Below are 14,162 nucleotides of genomic sequence, written 5' to 3' on the forward strand. Positions count from 1 at the left end.
TTGTGCCACAACAGTGCCCTTTGTGCCACAACAGTGCCCTTTGTGCCACAAACTGTGCCCTTTGTGCCACAACAGTGCCCTTTGTGCCACCAGCTGTGCCCTTTGTGCCACCAACTGTGCCCTTTGTGCCACAACAGTGCCCTTTGTGCCACCAGCTGTGCCCTTTCTGCCACAACAGTGCCCTTTGTGCCACCAGCTATGCCCTTTGTGCCACAACAGTGCCCTTTGTGCCACCAGCTGTCCCCTTTGTGCCACAACAGTGCCCTTTGGGCCACCAACTGTGCCCTTTGTGCCACCAGCTGTGCCCTTTGTGCCACAACAGTGCCCTTTGGGCCACCAACTGTGCCCTTTGTGCCACAACAGTGCCCTTTGTGCCACCAGCTGTGCCCTTTGTGCCTCAACAGTGCACTTTGTGCCACAACAGTGCCCTTTGTGCCACCAACAGTGGTCTTTGTGCCACCAACTGTGCCCTTTGTGCCACAACAGTGCCCTTTGTGCCACAACAGTGCCCTTTGTGCCACCAACTGTGCCCTTTGTGCCACAACAGTGCCCTTTCTGCCACAACAGTGCCCTTTGTGCCACCAGCTGTGCCCTTTGTGCCACAACAGTGCCCTTTCTGCCACAACCATCCTGAGCTTTTCCTTCCTCCTCCCCACACTTTTGGTGCCAGCACTGGTGCCAAAACTTTCAGTCCCTTTCGAAACTCGCTCTCCAAAATCCCACCCAAAATCCACCCCAGAAACCTCCAAAAATCCAACCCAGGACAATCCAAAAACTCCACCCAGGACCTCCAAAATCTGACTCAAGATCCCCCCAAAAATCCACCCCAGGATCTCCAAAATCTGACTCAAGATCCCCCCAAAAATCCACCCCAGGATCTCCAAAATCTGACTCAAGATCCCCAAACTCCCCCTAAAATGCACCCCAAGACCCCCCAAAACCAGGAAAATCCCACCCCAGGACACTCCAATGGCCAGGGAATTTTTGGTGCCAGCAGTGGTGCCAAAGCTTCCAGCCCTTTGGAAATTTGTGCTTTGAGGTTTGCCAGGACATCCTTGGCCACCACTGCAGAGCTTTGGTTCTGGTGGGAATGGACTTCCCAAGGGACACACATGGCCTGGAAGCTCAGGGATGTTCCAAGGCAGCAGCTTTTATAGAATCACAGAATGGATTGGGTTGGAAGAGACCTCTGAGATCATCAAGTCCAACCCTTGGTCCAACCCCACTGTGATCACCAGCCCAGGGCACTCAGCGCCACGTCCAGTCTCATCTTAAACACCTCCAGGGATGGGGAATCCACCCCCTCTCTGGGCAGCCCATTCCAATCCCTGAGCACTCTCTCTGCAAAGAATTTCTTTCTGCTCTCCAACTTCAGTTTCCCCTGGCAGAGCTTGAGCCCATCGTGCCCCCTTGTCCTATTGCTGAGTGCCTGGGAGAAGAGACCAACCCCCACCTGGCCAGAACTTCCCTTCAGGCAGTTCCAGACAGTGCTGAGGTCACCTCTGAGCCTCCTCTTCTCCAGCCTGAACACCCCCAGCTCCCTCAGCCTCTCCCCACAGGGCTTGTGCTCCAGTCCCTTCTCCAGCCTCGTTGCTCTTCTCAGTTGGGTTGGAAGAGACCTCTGAGATCTCCAAGTCCAACTCTTGACCCAACCCTACTGTGATCACCAGCCCAGGGCACTCTGTGCCCTGGGCTGGTGATCACAGTGGGGTTGGATCAAGACATGTTGGATTCTCTGTCCCTGGAGGTGTTTCAGAGGACACTCAGTGCCACATCCAGTCCCTTCTCCAGCCTCGTTGCTCTTCTCTGGCCCCGCTCCAGCCCCTCAATCTCTTTCCTGACCTGAGGGGCCCAGAACTGAACACAACACTCCAGGTGTGGCCTCCCCAGTGCTGAGTCCAGGGGAAGGGTCACTGCCCTGGGCCTGCTGCCACCCCATTGCTGAGCCAGGCCAGGATGCCATTGGCCTTCTTGCCCACCTGGGCACACTCTGCTGGCTCATCTTCAGCCTCCTGGCAATCCAATTCCTGTCAATCCTTTCCATGTGGGATGAGACCTTGGCTGTGCTGGTACCTGTTGTCCTCTGGCTTTGTTTGCAGAGCCACCTGGAGCTGAGCAAGGAGCACTGTGATGTCCTGAGCAGGGCAGATCTCTCCAGCCCCGGAGCGGTGGGAGCCTGTGGGGCTGCAGCAGAGGCTCTGGCTGCCTGCATGAGCACCCACCTCCAGCCTGGTGAGCAGAGCAGGGGTTTGGGGGACCCACCAGCTCCTGCCCAGCCTGTGCTGCCCACCCAGCACCACCCAGTGCTGCACAATCCCTGCTGGTGCTCCCCGAAAATTCCCACAAAATTCACAGCAGGACACTCCCCAAACCAGGAAAATCCCACCCAAAATCCACTCCAGGACACTCCAAAATCCCCTCCCTGAGCCCCTCGTGCTGGGCTGGGGCACTGCCTGGCACAGTTTCCATTAGAGCTGAGCCAAACCTGTGCCAAGCATCCCTCCCATGCCACTAAACACCGGGATACAGGGCAGTGTGCTCTGCCAGCAGGGCACAGCACCTCTTATAGCTCAGAGAGGGTGGTGGAAAGTCCTATTTCGGACCTGTGGTCTCCTGGGGCAGCCCATCTGTCTGTACCCCAGCGTGGAAAAACACCAAGTCCCTGTGGCAGCGTGTGGGAGTTGTTGGAGCCCTGCCCGTGCCCAGGGACGTGACCCTGGCACAGGATCCCAGCGTTCCCTGTGCTGAGCCTGGGCGTGTGCCCCTGGCAAAGGGCAGTCTGGGGGAGGCTCTGCAGCTTCAGTGGGTTTAGTGTCTGGGTTATCCTGGTGCCACAGCAAACCTTCTCCCCTTCCCTGGCGTTGGGTGCTGGTGTTTAGGTCGGGACTGGCTCCTGTTGTGTTCCCAGTGGGCTGAGTGAGGGCTCTGCAGCCCCATGGCCAGACCCCTCAGTGCCTTGGGATCCCCTCCTTCCCCCTCAGTGCCTTGGGACCCCCCAGTGCCTTGGGACCCCTCAGTGCCTTGGGATCCCCTCCTTCTCCCTCAGTGCCTTGGGACCCCTCAGAGCCTTGGGATCCCCCTCAGTGCCTTGGGACCACTCAATGCCTTGGGACCCCTCAGAGCCTTGGGATCCCCTCCTTCTCCCTCAGTGCCTTGGGATCCCCTCAGTGCCTTGGGATCCCCTTCTTTTCCCTCAGTGCCTTGGGATCCCCTCAGTGCCTTGGGATCCCCCTCAGTGCCTTGGGATCCCCTCCTTCTCCCTCAGTGCCTTGGGACTCCTCAGTGCCTTGGGATCCCCTCAGTGCCTTGGGACCCCTCAGTGCCTTGGGACCCCTCAGAGCCTTGGGATCCCCTCAGTGCCTTGGGACCCCTCAGTGCCTTGGGACCCCTCAAAGCCTTGGGATCCCCTCAGTGCCTTGGGACCACTCAATGCCTTGGGACCCCTCAGTGCCTTGGGATCCCCTCCTTCCCCCTCAGTGCCTTGGGACCCCTCAGTGCCTTGGGACCCCTCAGTGCCTTGGGACCCCCTCAGTGCCTTGGGATCCACTCAGTGCCTTGGGACCCCCTCCTTCCCCCTCAGTGCCTTGGGACCCCTCAGTGCCTTGGGATCCCCCTCAGTGCCTTGGGACCACTCAATGCCTTGGGACCCCTCAGTGCCTTGGGATCCCCCTCAGTGCCTTGGGAACCCCTCAGTGCCTTGGGACCCCTCAGAGCCTTGGGATCCCCCTCAGTGCCTTGGGATCCCCTCAGTGCCTTAGGATCCCCTCCTTCCCCCTCAGTGCCTTGGGACCCCTCAGTGCCTTGGGATCCCCTTCTTTTCCCTCAGTGCCTTGGGATCCCCTCAGTGCCTTGGGATCCCCCTCAGTGCCTTGGGACCCCTCAGTGCCTTGGGATCCCCTCAGTGCCTTGGGACCACTCAGTGCCTTGGGATCCCCTTCTTTCCCTCAGTGCCTTGGGATCCCCTTCTTTCCCTCAGTGCCTTGGGATCCCCTTCTTCTCCCTCAATGCCTTGGGATCCCCTCAATGCCTTGGGACCCCTCAGTGCCTTGGGACCCCTCAGTGCCTTGGGATCCCCCTCATTGCCTTGGGATCCCCTCAGTGCCTTGGGACCCCTCAGTGCCTTGGGACCCCCTCAGTGCCTTGGGATCCCTCAGTGCCTTGGGACCCCCTCAGTGCCTTGGGACCCCTCAGTGCCTTGGGATCCCCTCAGTGCCTTGGGATCCCTCAGTGCCTTGGGACCCCTCAGTGCCTTGGGATCCCCTTCTTTCCCTCAGTGCCTTGGGATCCCCTCCTTTTCCCTCAGTACCTTGGTATCCTCTTTTTTTTTGCCTCCATATCATGATATCCTCTGTTTTCCCTCTCCATACCATGATATCCTCCCTTTATTCCCTCAATACCTTGATATCCCCTTTTTTCCCCTTCCATTCCATTATATCCCCCATTTTTTCTCTCAATGTCTTGATATCCCCTTCTCCCCTCCTCCATTCCATGATATCCTCTCTTTTATCCTCCATATCATGATATCCTCCCTTTTTCCCCCCAATACCATGATATCCTCTATTTTCCCCCTCCATTCCATGATATCCTCCCCTTTTCTCTCAATAGCTTGACATGCCCTTTTCCCCCTCCCTACCAAGATATCCTCTTTTTTCTCCCCTCCATTCCATGACATCCTCTCTCTTATCCCTCCATTCCATGACATCCTCCCTTTTTCCTTCAATAATCTGATATCTTTTTTTCTCCCTTCCATTCCATGATATCCTTCCTTTTTTCTCCCAATACCCTGATATCCTCTTTTTCCCCCCAATACCATGATATCCTCTCTTTTCTCCTTCCACTCCATGATATCCTCCCTTTATTCCCTCAATAACTTGATATCCCCTTTTTCTCCCTCCATTCCATTATATCCCCCATTTTTTCTCTCAATGTCTTGATATCCCCTTTTTTCTCCCCACTCCATTCCATGATATCCTTATTTTTTCCCCTCCAATGCCATGATATCCCTCCCCTCTCCCCTCCATTCCATGATATCCTCTCTCTTATCCCTCCATTCCATGATATCCTCTTCCCCCCCCCCTCCATGACATGATATCCTCTCTATTCCATGATATCCCTTCTTTCCCCCTCCATCCCGTTCTAGCCCCATTCCCCCACATTCCATGATATCCCCTTTCCCCCTCCATCCCTTGCTACCCCCATTCCATGATATCCCCTCTTTCCCCCTCCATCCCTTGCTACCCCCATTCCCCCCCATTCCATGATATCCCCTTTCCCCCTCCATCCCTTACTATCCCCATTCCCCCCCATTCCATGATATCCCCTCTTTCCCCCTCCATCCCTTGCTACCCCCATTCCCCCCCATTCCATGATATCCCCTCTTTCCCCCTCCATCCCTTGCTATCCCCATTCCCCCCCTCCATTCCATGATATCCACTCTATTCCATGATATCCCCTCCTTCCCCTCCATCCCTTGCTACCCCCATTCCATGATATCCTCTTTCCCCTCCATCCCTTGCTACCCCCATTCCCCCCATTCCATGACCTCCTCCCTCTTTCCCCATCCATCCCTTACTATCCCCATTCCCCCCCATTCCATGATATCCCCTCTTTCCCCCTCCATCCCTTGCTACCCCCATTCCCCCCCATTCCATGGTATCCCCTCTTTCCCCTCCATCCCTTGCTATTCCCATTCCATGGTATCCCCTTTCCCCTCCATCCCTTGCTACCCCCATTCCATGATATCCCCTCTTTCCCCCTCCATCCCTTGCTACCCCCATTCCCCCCCATTCCATGATATCCCCTTTCCCCCTCCATCCCTTACTATCCCCATTCCCCCCCATTCCATGATATCCCCTCTTTCCCCCTCCATCCCTTGCTATCCCCATTCCCCCCCTCCATTCCATGATATCCACTCTATTCCATGATATCCCCTCCTTCCCCTCCATCCCTTGCTACCCCCATTCCATGATATCCTCTTTCCCCTCCATCCCTTGCTACCCCCATTCCCCCCATTCCATGACCTCCTCCCTCTTTCCCCTCCATCCCTTACTATCCCCATTCCCCCCCATTCCATGATATCCCCTCTTTCCCCCTCCATCCCTTGCTATTCCCATTCCCCCCCATTCCATGATATCCCCTTTCCCCTCCATCCCTTGCTACCCCCATTCCCCCCATTCCATGACCTCCTCCCTCTTTCCCCTCCATCCCTTGCTACCCCCATTCCATGATATCCCCTTTCCCCCTCCATCCCTTGCTACCCCCATTCCCCCCCATTCCATGATATCCCCTTTCCCCTCCATCCCTTGCTACCCCCATTCCCCCCATTCCATGACCTCATCCCTCTTTCCCCATCCATCCCTTGCTACCCCCATTCCATGATATCCCCTTTCCCCTCCATCCCTTGCTACCCCCATTCCCCCCCATTCCATGATATCCCCTTTCCCCCTCCATCCCCCGTTCCCCCCATTCCATGATATCCCCTTTCCCCATCCATCCCTTGCTACCCCCGTTCCCCCCATTCCATGAGCTCCTCCCTCTTCCCCAGGGTACCGGAAGCTGCAGGCGGTGGCGGAGCAGCTGATCACCTTTGAGAGGCTCAAGCAGAACTTTGAGAACTCTTTCATCAGCCACATCACAAACATCTTCCAGCTGCAGGTGGGCCTTGACCCTCAAACCCTGGGAGCTTTGGGCATCCTGCTCCAGTCACCCCAGGGCTGTAGGGGATGATCCTCCCAGGGGGTCTCCCCAAAGGGGTCTCCCCACAGACCTTCCCCCTGCCCTTGGGTTGGTTTTGCAGATGTGCAGAAGAGCTCCAGGATCCCCCTGGTGCCACTCCATGACCTTCTTGCAGTGTCAAAAAGTGCTCAGGCCTGAAGATTTTGAGGCTTTAGGTTTTCTTCTTGCCTTTTGGGGGTGGTGGGGGTTGCAGACCTGCTCCTAACACAAAATCCCAGGGGAAGGGTCCTTTGATTGCACTTTCAAGGGCTGGTTTTGCAGTTTAAAAGACATGGGGGGACAATTTCCCTGTGGGCAGAGACCTGGAAGGAAAATCTGACACTTCCAGAGTTCCTTTCAGGGAAAAGGAGCAACTCCCAAATATCCTCAGTGTTATTTCCTTCAGCCTTCAGTGTTTGCTTCCTTTGGGGAGGGATGTGATTGGCAGGGAACTGGGAGGGAACTGGGGGCTTTCCATCCTTGGGGATCTTCAGACCTTGGCTGGACACATCCCTGAGCCAACTGCTCCACCTGGAGCTGCTCCCACCCCACCTCCAGGACCCTGAGGGTGTGGGGTGGTGTCCCAGCACAAGCACGGCCTGGCAGGTCCTTCCCCTCTGTTCCCTCCCCATCCCAAGGCAGATCCACCTCCCAGTGCTCCAAGGGAGGACTTCCAGCATGTTCCTCCACCAGGAGCTTCTCTCCTGTGTCTCCTCCTGCCCACGGTCCTGGGCCAGCTCAGGGTTGTTCCTAGATAGTGGGATTGAGGCTGGAGCTCCAACAGTCATTCCTGAGGTTTGAGTTTGTTTCTCCAACACCACCTGGAAATTCAGAACTGGGAACTGCAGAACTCCTGACATTTCATTCCTCCACCAGGAGCTTCTCTCCTGTGTCTCCTCCTGCCCATGGTCCTGGGCCAGCTCAGGGTTGTTCCCAAATAATGGGATTGAGGCTGGAGCTCCTACAGACATTCCTGCCCTGCCTCAACTTTGGATTTGTTTCTCAAACACCAACTGAAAATACAGAACTGGGAACTGCAGAACTCCTGACATTTCTGACCTGGGAAGTCAAGGGGAACCATGAGGTTCTCAGGCTGGTTTATTTGACTCTTTCTGCTGTTCCTGTTTGCTTTAGGGCAATTCTCAGGTCCCTGCTCTTGGGCAGCCCATGGACAAGCTGACTGCACCAAGCCATGGGCTCCACCACCAGGAGCTGCTGCCCTACACCCAGCTCATGGCCTGGCTGAGGAACAGCAACCCAGCTCTGTTCTGTGACCTCCCCAAGGTAGGGCTGAAATCCTGAAGAAACCAGGAGCAGGTTGGTCCAAGTGAGGAGCTCCTGATGGGAGTCTGGTCCCACCAAACCCCTGAAGAAACCAGGAGCAGGTTGGTCCAAGTGAGGAGCTCCTGATGGGAGTTTGGTCCCACCAAACCCTTAAAGAAACCAGGAGCAGGTTGGTCCAAGTGAGGAGCTCCTGATGGGAGTCTGGTCCCACCAAACCCCTGAAGAAACCAGGAGCAGGTTGGTCCAGGGGGTGAGCTCTGATGGGAGTTTGGTCCCACCAAATCTCTGAAGAAACCAGGAGCAGGTTGGTCCAAGTGATGAGCTCCTGATGGGAGTTTGGTCCCACCAAATCTCTGAAGAAACCAGGAGCAGGTTGGTCCAAGTGATGAGCTCCTGATGGGAGTTTGGTCCCACCAAATCTCTGAAGAAACCAGGAGCAGGTTGGTCCAAGTGATGAGCTCTAATGGGAGTTTGGTCCCAGCAAACTCCTAAAGAAACCAGGAGCAGGTTGGTCCAAGTGAGGATCTCCTCATGAGAGTTTGGTCCCACCAAACCCCCACCAGTGCTGGGCCCTTCTGAGACAGTGTCTGGCCAACTTGGCCACAGCATGTTGGACCTCTGTGCTTGAGAGAAGCAGGCTGGGACCTGGTGGCAGATATTGTGGTGAGGGAAAAGGTCTGAAATGCTAAACCCTCATCTTTTTGCTTTCTCCTGGCCACTCCTGTGCCTTCCAGGTGTATGTCCAGAGCCTCAGCAGACTCTACGAGAGGGAAATCAAAGCCTTTTTCCAACAAGCCAAAACCTCCCTGTTAGGAAGAAGAAAAGGAAGTGAGTGATTTCCAAATATGACCCTGGGGAGTTCTTGGCATGTAGAGAAGGTGCCAATCACCCTCTGCCATGGGAGTCTTGCCCAGATTTGGTGCCATGAGTTGGTTTTCTCCTCCATGGGCTGGGTCTGTGTTGGCAGGAGGTGACAGAGCCAGCTCTGCTTTGGGTCAGGCAGTGTCTGTGAGACCTTTGGCTCCAGGAATCCCCCAGTCTGGTTGAGCTGCTCCTCAGAGCTGGAGCTTTTGTTCCCCTTCCCTTTGCAGGGCTCAGAGGAGACACAGGGATGGTTGAGCTCCTGTCCTGAGGGGCTGTCAGAGGGGGATGTGGCACTGCCTGGCTCACAAAGTACGGCCACCAGTTGTCCCCTCCCTTCTCCTTGGCTCTCAAAGTCTTCCTGGTGAGCCCCAGAGTTCCCACCACACCATTAGCTCCTGAAAAAAACCACCAAGTTTGCTCTTCCCTTGCCAAGATGCTCCAAGGGCTGGAGCTCTCCTGTCAGGAGAGGCTGAGGGAGCTGGGGTTGTTCAGCCTGGAGAAGGCTCCTGATAAATTCCCCATCCCTGGAAATGTTCTTCCCATCCCTGGAAGTGCTCAAAGTCAGGCTGGACAGGGCTTGGAGCAGCCTGGGCTGGTGGAAGGTGTCCCTGCCCATGGCAGGGGGTGGCAAGAGGTGAGTTTTCCATCCCTCCCACCCCAACCCACCCTGTGGCTCTGTAAAGCCTGGTCCATATTTCACAAGCAGAGCTGGTCACAGGTTCCTCAGACACTTTGTCCTGTCAGGAGAAGGCCCCAGGTCTGTCCCTGAAGGCTTCTGGAGCAATATTTGCAGAGTGATTGCACATCACTTCCCAGTGTGGGGCTGTGCTGTCCCAACGGGCTCATTTCCACTGGAATCGCTGCCATCTGACTCAAAATATTCCAGTCAGGTGTTTCTGAAGATAAAAAGAGAAGCTGATCTGTCTCCTCTGGCAGCTTTTATGGCCCAGGAGTCACATTTTCCTTCAGCAAAACAAAGGACTGTAATGGAAAGTTCCATGCCAGCTTGGCCCAGCCTGAATGTCAGGGTGTGTTTAGTCCATCAGAGTCATCCCTTGGCTCCTTCCAGCTCTGCACCTACTTCATCACTTGTGTCCAGGCCCTGAGCCAGAGGATGGAACCTGGGGAAGGGATGGAGGAGCCTGGGAAAGGATGGAGCTTTGGGAAGGGATGGAGGAGTCTGGGGAATGGATGGAACACTGGGAAGGGATGGAGGAGCCTGGGAAAGGGATGGAGGAGCCTGGGGAAGGGATGGAGGAGCCTGGGGAAGGGATGGAGGAGTCTGGGGAATGGATGGAGGAGCCTGGGGAAGGGATGGAGCTTTGGGAAAGGATGGAGGAGCCTGGGGAAGGGATGGAGCTTTGGGAAGGGATGGAGGAGCCTGGGGAAGGGATGGAGGAGTCTGGGGAATGGATGGAACACTGGGAAGGGATGGAGGAGCCTGGGAAAGGGATGGAGGAGCCTGGGGAAGGGATGGAGGAGCCTGGGGAAGGGATGGAGGAGTCTGGGGAATGGATGGAGGAGCCTGGGGAAGGGATGGAGCTTTGGGAAAGGATGGAGGAGCCTGGGGAAGGGATGGAGCTTTGGGAAGGGATGGAGGAGCCTGGGGAAGGGATGGAGGAGTCTGGGGAAGAGATGGAGGAGCCTGGGGAAGGGGTGGAGGAGCCTGAGGATGGGATGGAGGAGCCTGAGGAAAGGATGGAGGAGTGTGGGAAAGGGATGGAACATGGAGAAGGGATGGAGGAGCCTGGGGAAGGGATGGAGGAGCCTGGGGAAGGGATGGAACATGGGGAAGGGATGGAGGAGCCTGGGGAAGGGATGGAGGAACATGGGGAAGGGATGGAGTGTGGGGAAGGGATGGAATGTGGGAAAGGGATGGAGCATTGGGAAGGGATGGAGTGTGGGGAAGGGATGGAACCTGGAGAAGGGATGGAACCTGGGGAAGGGATGGAGGAGCCTGGGGAAGAGATGGAGGAGCCTGAGGAAAGGATGAAGGAGCCTAGGGAAGGGATGAAACATGGGGAAGGGATGGAGGAGCCTGGGGAAGGGATGGAGGAGCCTGGGGAAGGGATGGAGTGTGGGGAAGGGACGGAGCCTGGGGAAGGGATGGAGTGTGGGGAAGGGATGGAGTGGGGGGAAGGGATGGAGGAGCCTGGGGAAGGGATGGAGGAGCCTGGGGAAGGGATGAAACATGGGGAAGGGATGGAGGAGTCTGGGGAAGGGATGGAGTGTGGGGAAGGGACGGAGCCTGGGGAAGGGATGGAGGAGCCTGGGGAAGGGATGGAGGAGTCTGGGGAAGGGATGGAGGAGCCTGGGGAAGGGATGGAACATGGGGAAGGGATGGAGTGTGGGGAAGGGATGGAATGTGGGAAAGGGATGGAGCATTGGGAAGGGATGGAGTGTGGGGAAGGGATGGAGTGTGGGGAAGGGATGGAACCTGGAGAAGGGATGGAACCTGGGGAAGGGATGGAGGAGCCTGGGGAAGGGATGGAGGAGCCTGGGGAAGGGATGGAGGAGCCTGAGGAAAGGATGAAGGAGCCTAGGGAAGGGATGAAACATGGGGAAGGGATGGAGGAGCCTGGGGAAGGGATGGAGGAGCCTGAGGAAGGGATGGAGTGTGGGGAAGGGATGGAGGAGCCTGGGGAAGGGAATGGGGCTGGTGGATCCCAATTTGGGAAGTGCAGCACATCTGATCTCAACACACCCACCACCCCTTCCAGCTCCTCCACCCAGTGCCAGTTCCCCTGGCAAAGACACTCAGCCACATGTGCAGGAAAACAGGGAACCTGAGGGGTGAAACCAGGATGGGCAGTGCCCAGGTACCTCCAGGGGACCACACCAAGAGAAAGGAGGAACATCTCACCAAACAGTCCTGATGGCACCTAAATGGCTTTGAGCTGGCAGAGGACAGGGTTAGGTGGGGTATTAGCAGGAAATTCTCTGCTGGGAGGGTGGGCAGGCCCTGGCACAGGTTGGGCAGAGAAGCTGGGGCTGTCCCATCCCTGGGAGTGTCCAAGGCCAGGCTGGACAGGGCTTGGAGCACCCTGGGCTGGTGGGAGGTGTCTCTGCCCAGGGCAGGGGTGGCACTGGATGGGCTTTGGGTTCCCTCCCAACCCAAACCCATTCCATATGACCACTCAGCCTGGCAGGGAGGGGCACAGGGTTTGCCTCACCTGCTACATCAGGTGGCACAAACAGTTAAAAATGAGAACATTCCTATCTCCCATCCCTGGATCCAGCTTTTCATTGGGAACAGGCTCTTTGTGGCTTAAACCCAGCAATTCCAGATAAGAGGCAGTGAAGGCACTTCCAGCAAGGGGAACCAGCAGAGGAGGAGCCACCCCCAGCCCTGGTGTGCAGATAATGTGCTCAGGCAGCGTTTCCTCCAGAAGGGGAATTGCTTTTATTGGAGCAGCAGGAGAGAGCAGAGATTGTGTGGAGGATAAAGAGGCCCTGGCTGAGGCTTGGGCTCGGAGCAGAGGAGTTTAGGAAGGAAATCAAAGCACTCAGGTTTGTCCCCTCAGCAGCAGAGTCATTGAAAAGGGGGGGGTTGCAGTGGGGGTGACACCTGTCAAAGAGGACCTTTGGCTTGGGAGGGACCTCAGAGCCCACCCAGGTGTCTAATGGACACCTCCCACCAGAAGACTCCTGAAAACAAACTTGTTGAATGAAAACCAGAGGTGGTGCAGGGCACAGGTGTGGCAGCCAGTGTGCCCTGTGCCCTCCTGGCACACCCTGAGCCAGCGACATCCCTCCAGTGCTTTGGGGGTGTTCAGTGCCCACAAACCAGGAGTCACCCACCCCCAGGAGGAAACCCAGTGCTGTGAAGGTCATCACAGGGGCAGGAGGACACCTTGGAGGCTGAAAAGTCCTGAATCACCCCAAAGTGTCTGCCCAGGGCTGGGGCTGCTCCCCCTTTGCTGGTGCTGGGGTGGTTTGTGCTGGTGCTGGGCCAGGCAGGAAGGTCCAGGCTGGGGTTGGGATGTTCAGCCCATCATTAATGTGAGCAGAACATTAAATAACAGCCCTTCCACCACTGCAGAGCGAGGGGAATTTTTAGAAAGCTGTATCTGAGAGAGGCTCTGATGGGGCACCTTCCCCAGGGCTCCTGGGCACCAGCTGAGCTCTGCCTGCCCTTCCCTGGAGCCCCTGTGGGCAAAGCAGCAGGAGAACATCACAGCCCTCTCCGTGGAGCAGGAGGTGACCTCCTGTCAGCTCAAGGGCACAGTCAAACTCCATCTCCAGCTCTCCTGGACAGTTCCAGCACACACATGTGCCCTCCTGCAGGCCAAGGTTGGCAGCAACGGGCACTGAGGGCACACAAAGCTGTCCCAGCTCCCAGAGACCTTCAGAGCCTCCTGCTGGAGCATCCTCTGCAAACCCGGCTGCTCTGGGGCTGTGGCTTTGATGGAGCTCTGCAGGAACCTCAGCCAAGGTCTTTCCTGAGGTTTCCTTGGAGTGATCCCGGATGGAAGTGCCTGATAATCCCCCCCATCCCTGCCTTAAAATACCCCAGCATTTCTTTTGTGCCACTTCTTTGTTATTCCTGATTATCGTGGCACTGAATTTTCGGGATCCATTCCCTGCCCTCCTAAAGGATTATTTATGGCAAATGTTTCTGGGCACCCCCCCTGCTGATTTATTGCCTTGTTTCAGCATGATGGGAGAGTTTAGAAGGCAAACCTCAAGCTGGTTATAATTAATGGTGAGCCAATAATTAAGTCTTTTCTCCTTTTCCCAATTACCATTTCCAGCCTTGGAAAATCCTTTCCCATTCGCTGCAGGGAGAGATTTTTTTTTTCTCCCGGTTTTGCCACTTCCCAGCCAGTGAAATTCTCATTATCCCTCACAAAAGGGTGGGGGGAAAAAAGATTCTGCAGCAGCTCAGGGATTTTCCCCGTGGTTTTAGGGAGGCTGAGGTCGCCAGCAGGGCTGGGTGTCACCTCCCCTCTGCCTGGAGGGAGGTGACAAACCCTTCCCAAAGGTGAAAGCCCTGCAGGCAGAGGCTCAAATAAAGATATTTTGGATATTCGGAGGGATGGAGACCTGACCTGACTCACCCAGAGCCTCCGGGAGGGTGGAATGACACCGAGTTTTAGAATTAATTAGGAAATAATCTGGTTGTTTCCCCACTGGTTTCTTTCAGGGTGTAAATGTGCCTTTCAAAGGAGGGTTTTTTGGGTTTTTTTTTCACTTTTCCACTTAAACACTGCGGCAAAAAGTGTTAATGTTTGAAAAGCGTATTTGCTCCTTTTTATTTTTTTTAATTTCAAAAGGCCAATTTTTTAAAAGAAAAGCCA

General features: G+C 55.9%; 1 protein-coding gene across 1 annotated transcript in view; it reads left to right on the plus strand.

Annotated features, from left to right (window-relative positions):
- LOC139678415 (exocyst complex component 1-like) overlaps nucleotides 1–14,162 on the plus strand; it is a 41,264-nt gene that overhangs the window by 14,284 nt on the left and 12,818 nt on the right. The window contains 4 exon segments of the mRNA XM_071569226.1: nucleotides 2,100–2,232; nucleotides 6,545–6,654; nucleotides 7,849–7,998; nucleotides 8,733–8,826. Of these exon segments, the coding sequence (XP_071425327.1) occupies nucleotides 2,100–2,232; nucleotides 6,545–6,654; nucleotides 7,849–7,998; nucleotides 8,733–8,826 (487 nt within the window).

Source organism: Pithys albifrons, chromosome 14, assembly GCF_047495875.1.
Source record: "Pithys albifrons albifrons isolate INPA30051 chromosome 14, PitAlb_v1, whole genome shotgun sequence".
NCBI lineage: Eukaryota > Metazoa > Chordata > Aves > Passeriformes > Thamnophilidae > Pithys > Pithys albifrons.